This window comes from Coenobita brevimanus, chromosome 57 (genome assembly GCF_032717465.1).
Source record: "Coenobita brevimanus isolate Jiangsu-jjx chromosome 57, ASM3271746v2, whole genome shotgun sequence".
Classification (NCBI taxonomy): Eukaryota; Metazoa; Arthropoda; class Malacostraca; order Decapoda; family Coenobitidae; genus Coenobita; species Coenobita brevimanus.
Window position 1 is genome coordinate 4,466,359 of NC_137010.1, and position 20,824 is coordinate 4,487,182.

General features: G+C 39.7%; 1 protein-coding gene across 1 annotated transcript in view; it reads left to right on the forward strand.

The window, feature by feature from the left end:
• LOC145402209 (uncharacterized) overlaps positions 1–19,037 on the forward strand; it is a 52,292-nt gene extending 33,255 nt beyond the window's left edge. Inside the window, exons 9-12 of the mRNA XM_080274328.1 lie at positions 420–599; positions 4,303–4,497; positions 10,675–10,710; positions 13,431–19,037. Of these exons, the coding sequence (XP_080130454.1) occupies positions 420–599; positions 4,303–4,497; positions 10,675–10,710; positions 13,431–13,493 (474 nt within the window). The 3' untranslated portion in view covers positions 13,494–19,037. The remainder of the gene's footprint in view (positions 1–419; positions 600–4,302; positions 4,498–10,674; positions 10,711–13,430) is intronic.
• The last annotated feature ends 1,787 nt before the right edge of the window (positions 19,038–20,824 follow it).

Here is a 20,824-nt window from a genome sequence, read left to right on the forward strand (position 1 = left end):
AGCCACAATGTTTACCACCATAACAACTGTCTGAGAGGAGCTGTTTACAGTATTGGAGCCGTGCAGGAAATGAGAACAATGAAGGTCTCTCTAGTGGCCGATGGGTGCGCTACCCAGCCAGACAGGGCAGCGCAACTGGACTATTCCCACCTGGTCGGGCGTGAAAATGCTCATGCGGCCGTAATTTCCACCCAGACACGATCATTGTATCCTTAAAGTGGGAAAAATGTTCGATTAATGGTTTAATACAGCCAGATCACAGCATATGGATAATGGATGATCCGTGTAATGGTCGTCTGGATAATCGAGAGATTAGTGTATTACTGTATTATTATTACAGTATTGTTATTATTGTTATTATTATTATTATTGAAAGGGATAATAATCTTGACCACTCTGATTTTTCCATGCTTTCACAGATCGAGTCCCAGAAGTTGACCTGGTCTGCAAAGAGCAAAATCGGGTCACTAGATAACAAGGACCACAAACCTGGTGGCGGTGACAAGAAGATTGAGAGCCAGAAGCTTAAGATCACAGCACAGTCCAAGGTCGGATCCCGGGACAATATCAAACACAAGCCGGGAGGAGGTGATGTTCAGGTGGGTGCAGGGGGAAGGAAGGACAAAGAGGGTTGAGATATAGAAGGAGGAAGCAAACATGGAAAGAGGAAGGAAAGTTGGAAAGTGAGAGAAAGAGGGAGGGAAAAGAGAGGGAAGCTAAAGACAGAGGGAGGGATTGAAGAAAGGTAGGAAAAAGAGAGGAGTGAGAGAAAATGAGATTACGAGGAGAGTACGAGAGTTTAAAGGAAAGGAAGAAAGTTAGAGGGAGAAATGTAAGGATAGAAGTATAAGAGCAGTGGAGATAAGAAGATTTGAGAGACAGAAAATTAATCACAGCACAGTCCTAGGTCAGCTCCCAGGACAACATCAGACACAAACCTGGAGACACTGTTTAGATGGGTGATTGGGGAGAGAGAAAGGGAAGAAGGAGAGATGGAGGGAGAGGGAGAAGGAAGGGTAACTAATTATAAATAGAAAGACTGAAGGGAGGAGGGAAGAAGAGATGAGGAGTGATGAAAAGCTGGAGAGTGAAAGATTGAAATAATCAGAGAGAAGGAGAGCAAGGAAAAGATTTGAGTGGAAAGCTGTTGGAAAAAGAAAACTAACAGTGTACAGATGTGTACTGATATGTTATTTTAAATGTTCCATTAGAACATGGTTCCCTCACCATAATAAGGATTTTACATGCAGTTTCGAAAGTGTGCTATTTGGTGCTCTGCATTAATTTTATCATTCTACTTTCTTTGGGATCATTTTCTGTTAGAATTATGTTGCCATTTTATGCATGTTGTATGCTTATTTACTTAGATAATATTAAGTAGATTCAGAGTTTATAACTTCATATAAATAATATTTTTCATGGTATGAATGTTTTATGTGAATGTATTAAGAGACACTTTTTCCCTATAAATCAACCGTCTAATTATAGTGTATGATGAATAATGCAAATTGATACAAAATGAATAAACATTTCTCCCTTACCAAACCTCCTGTGACAGCAGAAGAGTTCAAGTACAAAATCTGAAGGCAAAGTAAGTTGATAACCACACCATTTTCTGGCTCATGATGCACCGCTTTTATTGTGGGAGTGTGGCAAGGGTGGAGGGGGCGAAGGACAGTCAGGAGGGAAGAAGGATGGGTAACATAAGGTTAAATTTACCTCTTTGGTCATCACCTCCAGTCACATGATGGTATTGAAGGCAGTATTCTTGTGGAATTTGATGGCTTCCTGGGAGATTCGTTTTTGCATGTTAGGTTGTATTTCTCCTGAATTATTTTTTGGTATTTATTTTATATGACGTACAGTACTTTGCACAGGTAACATACCTGTACTGTTCAAGAGACCACAGTATCTACATACATTATGGAGTAAAATATTATTATTATTATTATTTTTTTTTTTTTTCCTATGGTGCATCATGTTTTATGAATCATAAGCCAGTGTTAAAAAGACATAGAGCATACAAGAAAATATTTAGGCACATAATACAGTACTAGGCAAACTACAGTAATATAAATGGTTAAGGATGAGATGCTAGGAAATATCCTAATCTCTGAAGAGAGTGACCCCGTAGCTCATGTGGCCTGGTTTAGGGAGGTGACTGGAGGTGATTCCACAGATGCAAATTGTACCTTACAATTCACGTTCATTGCATGAAGAGGAGCACAACAGAGCGCATGTACAACTGTACCAACAACTTTCCCATGCGCACCTGTGATCTCATTGAACTGGTGGTCTTCCCAGCCCTTTTAACTGTATCATCTGTCAGACTGGATGCATTTGATAGACTCTGCAGTTGTTCACTCAGTTTTAGTTACTGAGTTATGATCATTATCATCCTAATCATGTATCCAATGTTCACATAGAGTGGGAAGACCTACATCATGTATCTTTGGTCTCTCAAGAAATGAATGAATGAATGAAGAGGTTCCATTTCAGTCTCCCTCTGTCTTGTATCTTAAGAACTACATGGCTATGAGATAACAGCTCTGAACCAATACTTTAAGTTCAAACAGTAAGAAATGTTTAGAGAAGTTGAGAGCAGTCCCATTTGGCTGATGATACAGATTGTTAGGGCATTAATTATGTTGGCAGACCACACCATGAATATAATGTAAATATATGTGGTAAACCTGTAGTAGCTCGGTCATCCTCACCTCACAGTAGTTGCCGGCACAGGTCTCACACACAGGCGAGGGACCCAAGCAACGGTGGCCCAGGCTCGGTCTTGGAACTTTCTCACAGGGACGGCTTTTTGAAGAGTTTGATGATGTTGCACTTATTTTTAATGATAATGTATGATCTGTTATCTTAATCCAGTAACAGGTATGCTATCTGGGATTGTATACAGCAGTTGTATTTTATTATGGGTTTAATTTTATTAGAATTTTAAGTTTAGAATACAGTTTTATTGCATAGCAGTATTTTATTGTAGATTTTTTTATCACTTTTTTGTTTTTCTTCTTTTTTTTTTTAATAAAATTAGTTTCTCAAGATGCTTTGCCATTTTGTAAATACTGTACTATGTAAGGAAACTGTATTGGCCTGGAAGAGGAGATGCTTGTTTGCCTGAGCAATCTGATTACCTTTCTTTCTTTTTAGGTGGAGAGTATGTGGTTTCATCTCAACAAATTCTCCAGATTCAGAGTTTAAGTCATTTCAGAAGGGCCTGATTATAACAAACACTCATTTTATATGATGACCCAGTAACTCACTGTACTGGCATTTACCCACCACATACACCACACTGTGACAACACAGTCAGTCAGTCAACATAATCCCAACAAAAGATCGTTGGGAATGCCCTGTTGAAATTTTGCTTCCCTGCGGTTCATTAGGTTTACATACACATGAGCCAGGGTTCAGAAAAAGAAGAAAATAAAAAAAGGTTCAAGTTGGCCACATTCAAGGTCTGGGATGTGTGTAGGCATTATGCTGGGTTAAGTGAAGCTAAATTTTTAAATTCATCACTGAAGGGTTTAAAGCACAGAAGTTCTCATTTCTGATTTTAGGACAACTCTCTAGTAAATCAGTAGCAGCTGTAAGTGAAAAACAGGTTGTAAGAATTCATCGGCAGCGTGACAATGAATCATCATCATCATCCAGTCATCATAATGTAAAACAACTTTAAGTGGGGACTGTCTGTATTATCAGAATCATTGTCATTATTATTATTATTATTTTTTTTATTATTATTTTATTTTTTTTTTTCACCATGTAAGTGTCCCAAAATGAACAGTTCATTACTTTAGTCCTCTTTATTTAAATTTCAGTTAGAGGATTTTTTTTTTTTTTTTTTTCATGATTTCTTCTTTGTTCCTTCATCTTGCTTAAAAACAAAAAAAGATCCACCTCTTCCTCCTCCTCCTCCTCCTCCTCCTCCTCCTCTTCCTCCTCCTCCTCCTCCTCCTCCTCCTCCTCCTCCTCTTCCCCTTCCTCCTCCTCCTCCTCCTCCTCCTCCTCTTCCTCTTCCTCTTCCTCCTCCTCCTCCTCCTCCTCATCATCATCATCATCATCATCATCGTCATCATCACCACCACCACCTTCCTGTCTAAAGAAGAGATGCAGTGACTATGGATGGGGTAATTCAAACAGCACAAAGATCACCAAATAACACCATCTTAACAGTACAGCATATATCTCATAGAAGAGGAGGCCAGGTGACGAAGTGTAAGGTATTCAGACAACACGGACAACACTTTAATGACAATATCAGCGTCACTAACTCATTGAACCTTACAGATTGAACAGAAGAAACTGGAGTTCAAGGATAAGGCATCTAGCAAGGTTGGCTCACTGAATAATGTCCAACATAAGGCTGGGGGAGGTGACAAGAAAATATTTGATGACAAGGAGTACCTGAGGCAGATGCAGGCATCTCCATGCAAGACGCCCACCAGCAAGGCGTCATCCGAGGCCAATCTCTCCAGAACGCAGGTGTGTGGGAATGTTCAGTTGAGAAATACATGTGTAGGGTGAGGTTAGGTTGAGAAATGTGTGTGTGTGTGTGTGTGCGTGTGTGTACCTAGTTGTATCTACCTAATTGTGATATACAGGAAATGAGTTCCACTCATGGGATCCTGTCTCTGTTTCTCAATAAGTCAAATTTTGCTTTGAATTCGTTTAAGTTTTTAGACTAGACGATCTCTTTGTCCAGGTTATTCCACAGGTCTGTGCATCTATATGGAAAACTACATTTCTTGGTATCCTTCAGGCAACTTGGCTTTTTCAGTTTCATTCCGTGTCCTCTTGTCACTCTTCCATCCGATACAAACTGATCCTCACTGTCAGTTTTTTCTACTCCCATCATGGCCCTGAACACTGCAATCATATCGCCCCTCTCTCTCCTTTCTTCTAAGGTAGGCATATGTAGCTTTTCCAGCCTTTCCCTGTACGACAGATCTGCCAAGCTAGAGACCATCATGGCTGCTGTTCTCTGTATTCCCTCGATCTTGTTTATATCTTTCTTTTTATATGGGACTACTGCTGCATATTCCAACCTGGGGCAGATCATGGCCACTCAATTTTTCCATCATCTCCTCATCCATGTAATGAAATGCTTCTCTTATGTTATTCAAGAGATTATATGTCTCTCTAACTATCTTGCAAATATGTTTTTCAGGTGATGAATTATTCTGGACCAACACTCCCAAGTCCCTCTCTTCTCTCACTTTTGTGATTGGTTCATTAATCATCAAATAATTCAGTACTTTTACCCATTTCCAGTATTTTTTATTTTTTTGCATTGAATATCATTTCCCACATCCGGCTCCACTCAGGAATCCTATCCAGGTCCCCCTGTAGCATTTTACAGTCTTCTTCAGCATCTACCATCCTCATGATCTTTGCATCATCAGGAAACAGACTTTTATAACTGTTCATTCCATCTACCATATCGTTTACGTAAATCAGGAACATTAAGGGCACTAACACTGAGCCCTGTGGGATGCCACTTGTTACTTCCCTCCATCCAGATATTCAGTCCTTTATTACTGCCCTCATTTGCCTGTCTGTCAAGAAGTCTTTCATCCACTCCAAGAGGTTCCCCTTCAGTCCTCCTGTGTGTTCCAGTTTCCACATTTGTCACCTGTGGGGTACCTTATCAAAGGCTTTCTCCAGGTCTGAATATGCACAATCCTCTTGTAGTACATAAGTTGTCCTAGAGTAGAAGTTAAGTTTGAAACACACAACCTTCCTCTTCTGAATCCAAATTGACTTTCTGCCAAAATGCCCTTCTCCTCCAGATATTTTATCCATCTGTCTTTCAAGATTCTTTCGCACAATTTTGCTACCAAGTTGGTCAGGGACACTGGTTTATAATTCAGGGGTTCTTCCTTGTTCCCTCCTCTATAAATTGGTACCATATTGGCTCTCTTCCATTCCTGGGGCACTTTCCCTTCTTCCAGAGAATACAAAATTAAACCATGAATCTTATCTACCAGTTGTTCTCTGCATTCCTTTAGCATCCAATTAGAGATCCCATGAGGTCCTGGGGCCATCCTCACATCTTGAGTTTCCAGTAGTTTGTACACTTCTTTCTCTTCAACTTTTACTTCTTTTAACACAACATTTCTTGTCATTCCCTCCTCCACAAAATCACTTTCTCTTGTGAAGACTGATCGGAAGCATTTGTTCATTATTTCAGCTTGCATAATCACATCTTTATAGACATATCCTTCTACTTTCAGCTTACTGATTTCTTCCTTTTGTTTCAGTTTGCCATTAACAAACCTGTAGAACAATATAGGTTCATCCTTACATTTGTCAATTATACCTTTTTTGAAGTTACTTTCTTCCTGTCTACATAGTCTTGTATATTCATTTCTAGTTCTTTTATATTCTTTCTTTGTTCTATCATTACCTCTCTTTCTGCATTTGTTCCATGCCTTATCCCTTTGCTTTTTTGCTGTCATACACCTTTTGTTGAACCAGTCATTTCTCCAGTTCTCTTTTCCACAAACTTTTGGCACATACTTTTCCACACCCATATTATAGAAGTCTGGAAAGATATCCCACTTCTGTATCTCTCGTTTCCCTGAATTCTCGCCAATCCTCTTCTTCAAAAAATTTTCTCAATCCTGAGAAGTTTGCTTTCCCAAAGTTGTATCTTCCATGCCTGTATAGCTCATCTCTTGTCTCTCCATTTCCTTCTGTCATGTGGAACTGTATCACTACATGATCACTTTTTCCTGTTGGACACGAATATTTCAGAAATTCAATTGTATCAGGCTCCTTGGTTAGAATTAAATCTAGTCATGCTGGTGTGTCATCATCTCTTAATCTTGTCTCTTCTTTGACCCACTGGGTCATTACATTATCCATTGTTATATTTAACAGTATACCACCCCATGAATCTTCACTACTTCCTGAGTCCCATTCCTCCCAGTTTACCTCATTACAATTAAAGTCACCTATCAGGATTATGTTGTTGCTTTTCTTGGTCACTTTCTGAAGATATCTAACCATGTCCGACAACATCTGCTGATATTCCTCTTCATTCCATGCCCTTGTCTTGGGGTGGCATATATGCTACTGTGATGGCACTCTTGCCTTTCCCTCTGGTTTCTATTACCATGTTTATCACTTCAGCCATACCTTCTCCTAGTTCCACACTATCCACATTTAGGTAGTTTTTCACCACTATCATCACTCCTCCATTTTTACTTTTCTATCTCTTCTTCATAGTTTGTATTCCCCATCCCCCATTTGGATTTCAGTATTCTCTCTTAGCTTGGTCTCTACAAAGCACATAATGTCTGGCTCACTTGCCCTCAAGAAATCGTCCATCTCCAGCCTTGCCGAGATTAGGCCATCCACATTAGCGTATGCCACCTTCAGTCTTTTTCTATTGTTTTTTACTGTGTCCTCTCCCCCTCTCCTTTGGTACCACTTCCTCAATTTCTGATCCATAACTCTTCAATAGAACTCTGCCTTCTCTTCCTCTGTTCTCTGGTTGTTTTTTTCCTTGGCTTCCTTAACAAGTTCCTTTATTTTAGCTCTCTCTTCCGTATTTGCATCTCTCCTTATACAGATATTCTTGAATCCCTCCTTATCTGCTGATTTCCAAGTCTTAATGATTATTTCATTTACCATGACCTGAGATTGAAATTTTACTTTTAGTGGCCTTGCCCCTCCCTCCACATATTTCCCAGCTTAAACACCTCTTTGATCTTCTCTTGGGCTTCGTCATTTCCTTCCATAACTGTTGACACAATATCCCTCGCCTTTCTCAGTTCTTCCCTTTCACTTTCTGACCCCACTGATATGGGTTTTTTCTTTCAAACCTGAGATAATTATGCATTTTTTCTTTTCAGCTGCATCTCTTGACAAGTGATTCTTTACTTTTAAGTACCATGACCAATTCCTTCTCTACCTTTTCTTGGTTTTCTTTCTTCTGTTGTTCAGTACTGTAATCTCCTTTAGATTTATATCCCCTTCTTCCTGAATTTTCATCCAGCCCTTGTGCTGATCCGTAATTTCCTTAATGTGTTCATCTTGCATCATTGTTTTTGATTCATACTCTTCGAGTTTACCTTTCATCCCATCCCTTTCTCCCTCCAACCTCTTATTTTCCCTTTTAAGCTGTTCTGTTTCATTTGAGGCTGAATCATTACTCACTTTTAATTTTGTTATTTCTTTCTCTTGTTCTGTGCTATGTAAACAGACACTCCCCACCTCATTTTTCAATTCCTTAATCTCTTTCTCTTGTTCTAGTGTTTGCTCCTACAAATCTATAATTACTGACCATGCCTTTTTTTAATTCCTGGGCATTCCCCTCAGCCATTTTCTCTACACCTGCTACTCTTGTTTGATTCAGTTTAATACTTCCTCCACTCCAGTCTTCATTGGAGAAACCCGCAAATTCACTCGTACTAGTTGTAAACAAAAGTCTCTCTCCTTCCACCATTGTACACCCATACAAAAATTTTAAACTTCTGCTGTGTCTTGTGCTCTTATTTGACTGAATCCTCCTTTTTTTTTTTTCAATAATATTGGACGGGACCACCACTCACGCATTCATTTCACATAATCACCATAGGCTGTCCTCTTTTTCGCTGCTGTTTTAGCATTATTTCCCCACAATCATCTCGGAGCTGCTCCTCTGTTGGCTACCTGTGTGTGTGTGTGTGTGTGTGTGTGTGTAATTTCACCGGGTCAGTCATAGGATCACATGATAGTCGTGATCATCAGCATTTTACCCTCCCAGAAGAGAGCTGAGAGCTAATGTAGTCCAGTCTAAGGGCAAGGCTGTGACACACACACACACACACACACACACACACACACACACACACACACACACACACACACACCGCTCGCTGGTGCAGTGGTAACGCTCTCGCTTGCCATCTGGTAGACGGGAGTTCGCGCCTTGCTCAGGTTGCGAAAAGTTTCACTGACGAAGTAGGCGGTTACTGTCCCCCTTGAGCAAGGGGACGGGTGTGTGCGTGTGTGAAGGTCACAGCCTTGCCCTTAGATCGGACTATATGAGCTCTCAGCTCCCTTCCGGGAGGGTAAAAGCTGACAATCACGACCATCAAGTGATCCTGACCGACCCGGTGAATTACACACACACACGGTGGGGGCGGGGGGGGACAGTAACCATTCACTTCATCAATTAAACATTCTGTAACCTTAGCAAGGCGCAAACCCCTGTCTACCGAATGGCAGGTGAGAGCATAACCACTGAGCCAGCGAGCGACACGTGTGTGCGGTGGGGGGGGGGGGACTCAGTAAACTGGATAGGATAAGAGGCACTAACACTCTTTCATGTAAGCTTCACATGGCTGCAGCACTGAAGCCTATGTTTCTTATCAAGACCTTCATAACACCAGCTACTTTTCCTCCTTGTGTCACTCTACTTTCCACTTCTTTTGCACATTTTCCTCTTTTCTGTCACTGTACTCGGGTATGGGTACTCGCTCACCAATTCCAGTCTCTCTCCATTCACTGTAACGTCACACTGAGAGTCACCTTCTTTCTCGATAACCATCACTTTACTCTTTTCTGCATTTATTCTCAAGGCACGACACTCACAGACATCAACAAAACTCTGCAATAGTCTACCAAGTTCTTGTCCAGTATTTGCAAGTAGCACTGCATCATCAGCATACAACAAATTTGAGATATTCCATTCATCACCATTCATTACCAATGCTATCCCTCTCTCCATTACTCGTGTTTTTATTTCTCTCATCATCCCATCCATATATGAAGCTATATTGAATAACCATGGGGACATCACACAACCTTGTCGCATGCCCACATTGATCGTGAACCATTTGCTTAGCTGCCCATTTACCCTTACACATGCCTCACTACCATCATAAAAACTCTTGGTGGCACCAAGCAGCTTACCATCCACACCATACATGCACAAACTCTTCCACAATCCTTCTCTGTCTACTTTGTTATATGCTTTTTCCAGATCCATAAATGCCATAAACACCATATTGTCCTTCTCACACGCCTTCTCCACTGTCTGTCTTATTGCAAATATTTGATCCACACATCCTCTGCCACTCCTAAAGCCACTCTGTTTATCACTCACTAGGACTTCTGATCTCTCCCTTACTTTCTCTGTAATAATTCTTCCACATACTTTCCCTACAACAGTCAATAAACTTATGCCACAATAATTCTTGCACTCACTTCGCCCACTTTTACTTTTGTACAGGGGTACAATCACCATCTGCTGGCAGTTTCACTCATCAGTGTCTTCATACGTATCTCCAACAAGCACTTCATTCTGCTGTCAGCACTACACTTATCATCTCTGCATACACCTCATCTTCCCCAGCTGCTATATATATTTGTTGGATAGTTACGGTACTCCAGTCGGATTAAGCCAGTGAAGGTTTATATCCAAGGGATGGTTGGGGTTTATTGCTCACGTAATACTACTCAGGGATGAGTGAGGCTGGTCACTCTCATCTTAAATGTCAGGATCAACTTGCCTAGCCCCGGGCTCCTACACTCCTCATGGGGCAGCGTAGGATTGGATGATGGATGGACGGATGGATAGAGAGAGAGAGAGAGTGAGTGATATAAGGACTTGAGATAAAAAGAGACAACTTATTTGACACGTTCTTTCTCTCCCTCCCTCCCTCCCAGAGCCCCAGTCCTGCCCTGACGTCTCCTGCCACACAGGTAAACAAACAGCATCCCAGGCCGGCCCTCAGCTCATCTCTCCTCTGCTCCGTCTGCAAGCGAAAAAAGCGCACATCACTCCACCTTTCACGCTTCTCTCCTCCTCCTCCTCTCTTTCTCGCCAGTCTAGAGTAGCTGTGCTTCTTACTTGAGCTTCTTGTTTAGTTGGTATATAGAGCATGCATTAGTTGGTGTGCTTTCATGCTTTTGTCATCCCTTGTTAATCATGACTTTTAATGCAAAGTTCACATGTATATTTGGTATACAGACAGTTGTAGGCACAGGAAATACAGTAAACCCTCAGTATATTGAACTAATGGGGGGGGTGGGGAAGGCTAACAGTATAGCTGATGTTAATTAAGGGGGGACTGTAATGACCCTAGATTTGATTTATACTAAATCTTGTTCATTGGATACCTTTCTGTATACAGTTCCTAGGCTTTTTACCCCTATTGAGGTAGCCAAGACAGGATGACACAATCACCAAATTATTCATCTACACAGACACACTCACTCGTGTCTTAGCCTTAAAGGGGAGAAGGGACTGCTCCTCACTGCACCACACTGGATGAGGGTCAGCTGCACAGTGGAATCCAGCGACATCTGCAGCAGGGCCTGACAGCAAAGCTGGTTTGTCCCTGTCACATCATAACGGACCCATCCCCTTCCCCACACCTGACCCAATCAACTGATGAGACCAGATATGGGAGAACATCTCTAACATAATTATGTGAATTTACAGTTTTATATAAATCTTGTGTTGGTTACTGTATAGATATATATTAAATTTTCAACCAGTAATAAACAACAGAACAGGAAAAACAACAAAAATTACTTTACTGACCGTACCATTTGTTCAGTCTATTGGCCATGTCACGTCATTGAATTGACCTTTTGCTTGATATATTTGAAGATTATTTGGTAGGCTCAGAGGTCGATATAGATAGGTTCAGTAGAGCAAGGGTTTACTGTATGAGTATTTATCAAGTGGAATTACCATAGTGTTGTCACCTGATGTAGTGCTGCATACGTCTTCCTCCACCCTTATCATTCTGTCTCGGTGTCTGTCCTCCTCTCTTCCTACGTCACCCTGTCCTTCCCGTTACTGTTTATTACTCTTCTTTTCATGTTAGGTGGCTCTGAAATGAGTGACAATCCTAATGGTTTCCTATAACACAAGAAATCATTTACAACACCGGATGGTAACCGTACGACCAGATCACGGGGTGAAGTGGAACCTTCTATGGTGCTCCCTGTTAACTGGTTGGAGAGATGCAACTGCAGCATCGACCTAGGAACCAAACTTCCACATTTTCCCCCATACATCATTCACAAAGGAATAGCAGTTCATTGCAAGGGATGACCTATGGGGGGAGTTGCTTGCGTGTGGTTGTTGGGTCTGCTCAGTCAGACAGACCGGGATTGATGAACAGCAACAACAACCATAATGCTGTGCTGGAGAGTGGTGCCATCATATAATGGCACCAATATAAAGCTGTCCGTTTATACAAACAGTACAGCAGAGCTGCCCAGTTATATCAGTGCCATCATGTGAGTGATTCTCTTTCCAATACCATCATTGTAGTGAAGGGGTTTAAATGTAACCTCAGTCACTTTCACATTTTTGGTTAATTTCATAATGGTGGCTTTTGGCTCAGCATTTTTTTTTCCTTAGTGCATGTAAACAGTTTGATTTATATAATTCATGTCAAGTAGCTTGGTATTATGTAAAGCTTTCTTTTTTCTTTCTTTTCTTTCCTTTTTGTTACTGTTTGTAATGCATGCTGTAACATTGTTTGCAGTAACAGTTGCTTTTTTAAAACAGTATGATCATAGCACTTCTAAATTTTTGCTTGTCTTTTTTTATAGTATGTAGTGAGTTGGGATTTCAGAACATTAATACTTCTCTCATTCAGCTCACTGGTCATGACAGCCAACAGTGCCAGCAACTGTATAGTTTGTATTGAAGGGAAACTGAACACAAACCACTTAGATATATACATTATTTCATTTTCGATCATTACCAACCACTTCTAATTGATCATTTATACAGAAGTGGTGTACCTCAATTCATAGAAATTGTAGACATCCTTTGCTTATTACTGACCAGATTTGATGATGAAGCTTGCAGACTTTACAAACCCCCTGCTACAGTTCAGAATTGACAATGCTATAATGGTTTGTAAGAGTGTGTTGTTTAGCTGAAAGGCTAGTTACAAAAAAATAATGGAAGATAGGTGTAGTAAAAACCAATTTATTTTGCCAACAACCTTTTTGATGTGGTTGTGGAAGTGGGCAGCAGACAAGTAACCATTACCAACTGTAGGAGAAAGATGGAAGTCCTGACTACAGCCTACATATCACAGCTTCATAATTTTCACCAGTAACTTCTATTAATCCCCGTTAGAGTCGTCATTTAATTTCCTCCTTTTCTCGTAGCAGAGTGAAAGGAGCTCTGTCACTGGTTTGCTAGGGTCAGTAAGCTCCCTTCATGCCACCAAAAAGTTGAAATGTAGGATCAGTTATGGGTGTGTTGCTTTTACTATCTGGAGTACCAAACTCAAGGGGAAAACTATCAGTATTTGACAAGTAAAGAGAGAACAGACATAGGTATTGTAACCATGTAATAGATATTTGAATCTCTTAGTGAATATTCAGATCATGTAACACATATTTAAATAATCTAATATGTACTCAAAGCAGTCTGTTTTTCTTTTCAGGAGGACCAATCAGTTGAGCAAGCAGTGGCTGAGCAAGCTGTCTCCCCTAGCAGTGGCAAATGAGCTCCCCCTTGACCCCCCTCCTCCTCCCTGACCCCTCCCCCTGCCCCCCTGTTCCCCCTCTACCCCACCCCCCTCTCCTCACAGTCAGGTCGCCACTGACTGGACAGTGAGAGGGACAGGATGAGGTCACAGGGAGAGGACTGTTTTGACGATATAGCCATGTTACGCTCTTACCGAAATGTTCTGTGGATTTTGATAGAGTATACACAGGGAGATCATTTTGTATCCACCTCTGCCTGTTATATGCTTTGTAGGTTTTTAAAGGAGTGTATGAAATGCTATGGATTCACACGAGTATTTCTGGAATTTTAGATGGGATTGTCTAACTACGGTACAGAAAAATGGAGCAGTTAATGGTAGTTCATTAGGGTAAATGATGTTGCTTATGTTTGTTGAGAGTTGTGACAATATTTGAGGGATGGTGTTTAGTACTGTACATCTTAAAAGGCAAATATCTCCTTGAATCTGCTTAGAATGTTTATTGTAAAAGTAAATTATGCATCTTCACCCAATACTGGAAAAAAAAAAAATGGAACTGCTAGAGTAGGGAGGGAGGAACAAAATGGTAAAAAATAATGATAATGTTAATAATAATAATAATAAATACATAGATTTAAAAGAATAAAGAAAGCTTAATGTGATAAGGGTTTTTGAGACAAGTTCTTTACCTCTAACATGAAAGCTAGTTTTTAATACCTAGTTATGCGATTTACTTTTATACTTTTTATTTTCTGTACGTTTAGTGTATAGCGAGAGGTTCCATTGTAGTGAGAGTTAGGCTACTTTGTTGCTGTAAAACACCAAGTTGTGTTTACAACATTTCTGTTTACCATAGTACAGTAAGTCCTCAATATACATTGCCTTTTTTTCTTCACTGAATCCTCAGTAAACTAAAGAAAAAATACCAATTACAGTTCTATTGCTGCCTATGAAGCTGATTTACCAGTCTCTCCCAACTTATAGTAATAATATGTAAAAAGTTGCAATACTGTATTTTACGCCTCACCTCTCCCCAGTAATGAGGACTGACTGTACTGTTGTGCATACGAAGCTAAGGCAGAACTTGCGAACAGGGAAAGGCAATGTGATAGGATGCATTTCTGTCCACTGCACCAGCTGACCGCGTGTATTCCTCCCACTTGGCCCAGATATACCCATACAGTGCTGGCAGTTCTTGGTGAAAGTCAGGCTTTTATTTTAAAATATCATAACCCTCACCCTCCTTTTTTTTTTCTTCTTTTTTATTTCTTTTTTTTTTTAAGGCAACTGCCACTGTAGGTTGGGGGAACTGCCAGACCTGCGGTATAGGAAGTGACAGAACTTTAATACTGTATTTTTGTGATTTACTGGAACATTATTTTTGAAAAAAGCATAAAAGGGGTGACAGGTGACAAGAACTCCCAGTAATTCCTTGTATGTGTTGCATTTTTTTTTTTTTCTGTTAAGTTTAGGAGTACAGTATTGCATAATGTGAAACTAAACATTATAGAGTTGTTGCTGATTATACATGATCTGCAGTTTTCCCCAATTGGTATTATAAATTTATAATATTTTTGAACACATCCCTGACCCATGATAAGGATTGCCTATAGCACTGTCAGTGGGTGTACAGGCGGACAAGCACTCATGCAGCTGCTTTTTGATACACAGTCGACCCTCCTTACCCAGTGTTTTATTGTGTAGCAAACTTATTATAGAAGGCAGGTTTGGTATTTTGACATTTGGCATGTTTGGCATTAGCCCTTACAGTATGAGAGGTCTTTCCATCATCTTTGTCAGGTATCAGAGTTAGTAAGGATGAACTAAAAGAGGGGTATATTGGCAAGAAGTAACCAAAAATGAGATAATGATAATGCAGTAAATTGGCCTGGTTATTAAAAATAAAATTAAGAGGGAGGTCATCATCAGTAACACGGTAACAATAATTAATAAAAGAGAAGTCAAGATACAGAGCTAAAGGGTCATCGGACATTGTTTTTCTGACCCCTTCACTGTAAGAGATATTTTTAAAAAGTATAAATTAGTAAGAATACATCTGAGAGGTCTTTGTGGTTTAACAATGAAATTGCTTGAAAGTAGCAGTGATAAGCTATAAAGAGTGGTCATATTGTACTGAAAGGGCTAATGGAGGTTATTTCAATCCTTTCAGGATGAGAGGCTTTCTTAAGCAAAATAAATATGTGTGGAGGTAGCAAGAACAAAGTTAACTGAGAGACTGTCACAATGGAGAGGTTAATGCAGCTTATTCCTAACCCTTTCAGTACAAGATGTCTTTCATAAGCTGAACAGAAAAATTTGGAAGTTGCAAGAGTAAACAGATATCACTGTACTGGAAGAGGTGATGAGGATAATTGTGACCCTTTCAGTACAGGAAGTCATTTATCATCATTTACATCATCATTTTTTGGTACTGTCTTGTTTTCCAGGTAGCACTGATCATAGAGCATTTGTCCACCTTGCTTTGTTCTAAGCCAACTCATGAGGTAAATTAGATCACTTGGAGTTAGTAAAAGTAAAGAGAGAAACCATTGTACTGAAAGGAATAATCCGTCATGCCAAGTCTATCCTCAAACTTCTATACAGTACTCATTGTCCAAGGTATAGTTCTACTATAGATGAACACACAGTTCCCTGTGTCATCCATACCAGTTTAGGGTCTATGTTATTGTTGGTTCAAGAGACTTGCTAACACCTCTTCCTTAGCTATTTAGTTTGTATATTCACAGCTTATTATTTTCATGTATGTTATTTTTATATTTTAAAAAAATATATGAAAGTAAAATATGATAGAGGGAGAACTAAACTGCATCGTGCCCAGTAAAATTGGCCATACACTCGCTCACTCACTATTCAAGCCCCCAGAATTCTGACTCCATCTCTGAGGCATAACACTCCAACCAGACATAGCCTACTTCATGCCATATGTGGTCCATGTTATATGCTGAAATAAGCAGGTAAGGAAGAGATTCTTAAGAGCCTTCCTTGCTGGCAAGAATACAACCCGAAGCAACCTTGGACCATATTCTTATCAGCTTAGGAGACCCACTAGCATCCTTCCCTTGGTAATTTGTTGTGTGTATTGTGACTTATTATAATCTATGTAACATATATTTTGCATAAGTCATGTAAAAGGGAATATTATGGAAGAGATTCTCAGGAGGCTCCTAAATCCATGAGAATACAATTTGTTTGGCTGTGTTCATGATGGTTAAGGATGCTCCCTTGCACATCATCCTAAGCAATTTATTTTACATTACATAGTCTGCTTTCATTCTCCCCTGTATTTTTGTTTTTATTTTAAATTACATTTTGATATGCAAGAGGTGCTAGTAAGCTTCCTATCCCCACAACAGTATGGCCTGTGGTGTTAGTCTGGCTGTATAGTATTCTGTAATGTTTACCCAATTTAACGAGAGAGAAGTTTGAAAATCATTAGACCAATGGTTAGAATGAAAACAGCATTTATTTTAGCCATCATAGTATCGGCTTTATACTGTGTATTGTATTAACAGTGCAGCCTTATTGTATGGTATCTGAGCTTTGTAAGAACTGAATCTGGAGATACAGTAAGTTATTCTTACAATAACCCACCTTTGGATGTAATTCTTTGCCATGGACTTGTGGTGTCATTTATGGTTTCATCTGGCAGTTACCTTTTTGATTTACAAAGCTATAACTTGCCATAACATTGCCCTCAATGGAGAGGAATACATTGATGAAATTTATACACCTTCATCTTGACTTACATTCAGCTTCTAGTAGACTTTAACATCCATCATATGTATAGAGGCCGTGATGTTACGAGTTACGCTGACTTAAAAAGAGTTCATCGCTACTCAGATAATAGGAGTAGGCATGGTGTTTTGATGTACTATTAAAGTATCATAAGATTTCTTTTTCCCAAGTTGCTTTTAACTGTTCGAAGCAAGTGAATTGAGCTAGGAATAAAGCCCTCCTACAACCAGTGAGTGAGGTGCATGAAAGCATCATATTAACATTGGTGATGCTGTAACTTTAGGGTATGGTACTTGTCATATTGTAGTGTCCTAGGATCATTAACTCTTCTAGACTTCTTCCAAACATGAATCAAATGCTTGGCGAGTGTCCCAAGCTCTCATTGGTTATACAGAACTGCTTCATTCCCGCACTAGACTCCATTTGTGTCTGTACTCTATGAACTGAACGACCATTTTGCATATGTAGCATACTTTCATCTCTTGATTGGTCATATCAAAGTTTTAGTTGTATTATGATGATGCTTTGTATTTTTTTGCAATACAGGTATATCAGAGATGTTTATATTTAAAAATAAATACAGTGCAGTAATAAAAACCTTTGTTGTCCTGTATTAAGTAGGATTATTGAGAGGTGAAATCTGTGTACAGTCAATAGATGGTCAGATCAGAACATTTGTTATACCAAAGTCACTGCAGAGATGTTTACCTTAGTGGCGTCTTCCCTTGCTTCCCCTGCACAGCTCATGTGATATAAACCTACCACAGGGGCGACCCTATGCTATAGTGGACTGAGTAGACGTAGCAAGGAATTAATTAAGTTAGAGAGCTGAGTGGGTGATGATGCAAGTCGCCACAAAGGTAGACAGCAAGAATAATGGTCACAGGCACAGGTGATGTGTCCTGAAGCTCTGTATGAGGTTTGTGACTGTCAGAAAATAGTAATCCCACCATTTTGAACCTACAGTATAGTCTGTATTTATTACATTATACCTCAACTGTATGGGCAAAGGTAAGACATAATACTGACTTTGAAATTTGCTGTGACTGCCACAAGGATGTGAAGCGCTGGAAATTTAGTTCACAATGCAGTTGGACCTTTTTAACTCAAATTCCTATACATGAACTTGCAGTTTGTGTTACTTGGATTAGGGATTACCCTGTCAAAATCCTCTGGCTTATATATCATAGAATTTAGAAGTTAAGGTTGATTGGGTTGTTAACTGGTGTTTGTTTTTTGCAGATAATTTTTTTGTATGTGACATTACCCTTGTCTCACTGATAAAGCCTTACAAGCATACAGAGTGATTTTAGTTGAAAGGTTTTGATATTAGTGACCTATAGAATGTCTCTTACTTTGTCTCCTTCGAGAAATAGGTATTTCAAAATCACACAATCTAATCAGATTTCTTCCCAAATTAAGCCAAGTTATTAAGATCCTGCTGCATTAAAGTTATGAACCATGAAGAATATTTAACATATAATAAATGTTCGAAAGGTGTTTATTTTCCCTTGTAGGTAGGCATACTTGCATGTCATATCTTCAGGAATTTTATGAAACCTGTTTTTGAAATATTTATGTAACCGAATTTTTTATAATTACAATAAATGTGAGAAACTTTACATGAAGCACCTCAGTAATGTTTAGGTGATTATGTATTCCAGCTGTCATTCAAAAGATAATTCCCCAGTACCAACCTCCTACTGAGTTCCAGGCTCATTGCTGGAGTTCTTGCTGCGTCACTTCACTGTGTTTTGCATAACTAAAGTATTCTGTGTCATTATAAAGAAATAAACGAAAAGCACATACCTTGCCTGTTTGGTTTTATCCCGCTATAGTTGTCCTCACTACATGTTTGAATGTGTTACCCCTCTAGTACGAGGAACCTCATTTGTAGGGTGGGATTCTCAAACACTGTAATTTATATTTGTTTTTGTAAGAATGGCTAGAAACATGGAAAGACTAGATCTCTCGATTCCTTTTCCTTCCTACAAATACAGATACTGTGTACCAGTATAAACCTATGATAATTTTTCTCTTGTAACCAGGATTTGTTTTTTGTATGAGGAACACAACGCATGGGAAGACTTTCGATGCTCCTTTCTGTATCCCTGTTGGGAAAGCATATCACAGTTACATTAGGAAACTGACTATGTCTATAAGAATCCATGTTGGAAACAGTAGTCTCGAATTAGCTACAGCACTGTGGGTAATATTCTCAATGGCATGAGGTGTTTCTTGACATCTTTTTCTTGAGGATTTATTATGCATTTTACACCTTGAGAAACCATTTACTACGCTGGGTGGTAACCATATAACCAAATTTTGGCACTTGGTGGTTTAGTGGGTAATTATTGCACTCCAGTGGAATTGAGCCGGTGAAGGTTTATATCCAAGGGATGGTTGGGGTTGATTGCTTATGTAATGCCACTCAGGGATGAGTGAGACTGGTCGCCCTCATCTTAAATGTCGGGACCAACTAACCCCGGGCTCCTAATGCTTCTCATGGGGCAATGTAGGATTGGATGATGGATGGATGGATATTTCCTAAATGCCAGAACTAGCACTGATACAGTTTGCATGAGTGGCATACAAGAGAAAGGCGAAGTACATAATTTTGGAAGAGGTGTTTGGAAAGCTCTTAAGCAGACAAGGATACAGCCCAGTAAAAGAGATACTGTATATCCTCAGTTATGTGTAAAATTATATAACAGCAAATTGAATATAAGGAAACACCTGTTCACACGTAGGGTGGTAAACATGTGGAATCATCTGTCGGAACATGTCATTAATGCACCAAATGTAAATAAAATTTATAAGAAAAAAAAAAAATCTTGACAAGCACTGCTATACTGTACAACCCATTCTGCAAGAAGTTTGGAGCTAGATTCACAAGCTGTCTAATCCTCATCAAGAATCATCTGCATTTAAGTCTTCATAAGATTTGTGTAAATTGTTTCACATCCCTTCAGGCCAATGGATCATTCTAAAGTGAAATTCCCCTGGGGAGAGGGAATGAATACAGTACTTCACCACTATCCCTGTTTGTCATAAGAGGCAACTGAAAAGGGACTTTTTGTCTCCAGTCTTTCTCTCCTTACTGTCCTCTTCAGCTCTCTGTCATCTCTCCCTTCTTTATATTTCCATGTTTCTTCCAGCCTTTATTCCCCTCTGCTCATACAGTGCCATATAGTCATAATATGGCATGTTGCTAATTCTTCATTATACCTTCCTTTGAAGCTTTGTGGGGTGTGTATCTGGCCTGCATTTAGAGCAGTAGTACAACCACTAGACTACTTCTTCTTGTCTGGGATAAACTCTGGCATTTAAGTAGATGATGTTCTTTGTAGTACTTAGTGAGTTTGTTACTAAAACTGTGCTTAAAACAAGTAATGAGAGTACACTTAGAGGTGATGGTGAATGCCACCAAGGGAAGTAGACTGGTCAGCTACCCTTAGCTGTACTGGACCACAGTAACCTAGCCTAGCCCCAGGCCCCTGCATCTCATAAGGAGGGTACTCTATAGCAGCCTTATGCAGTGCCCTACTGTCTACTAACCTACCTACCTGCCTACCACATTGGTTACAGATATACGA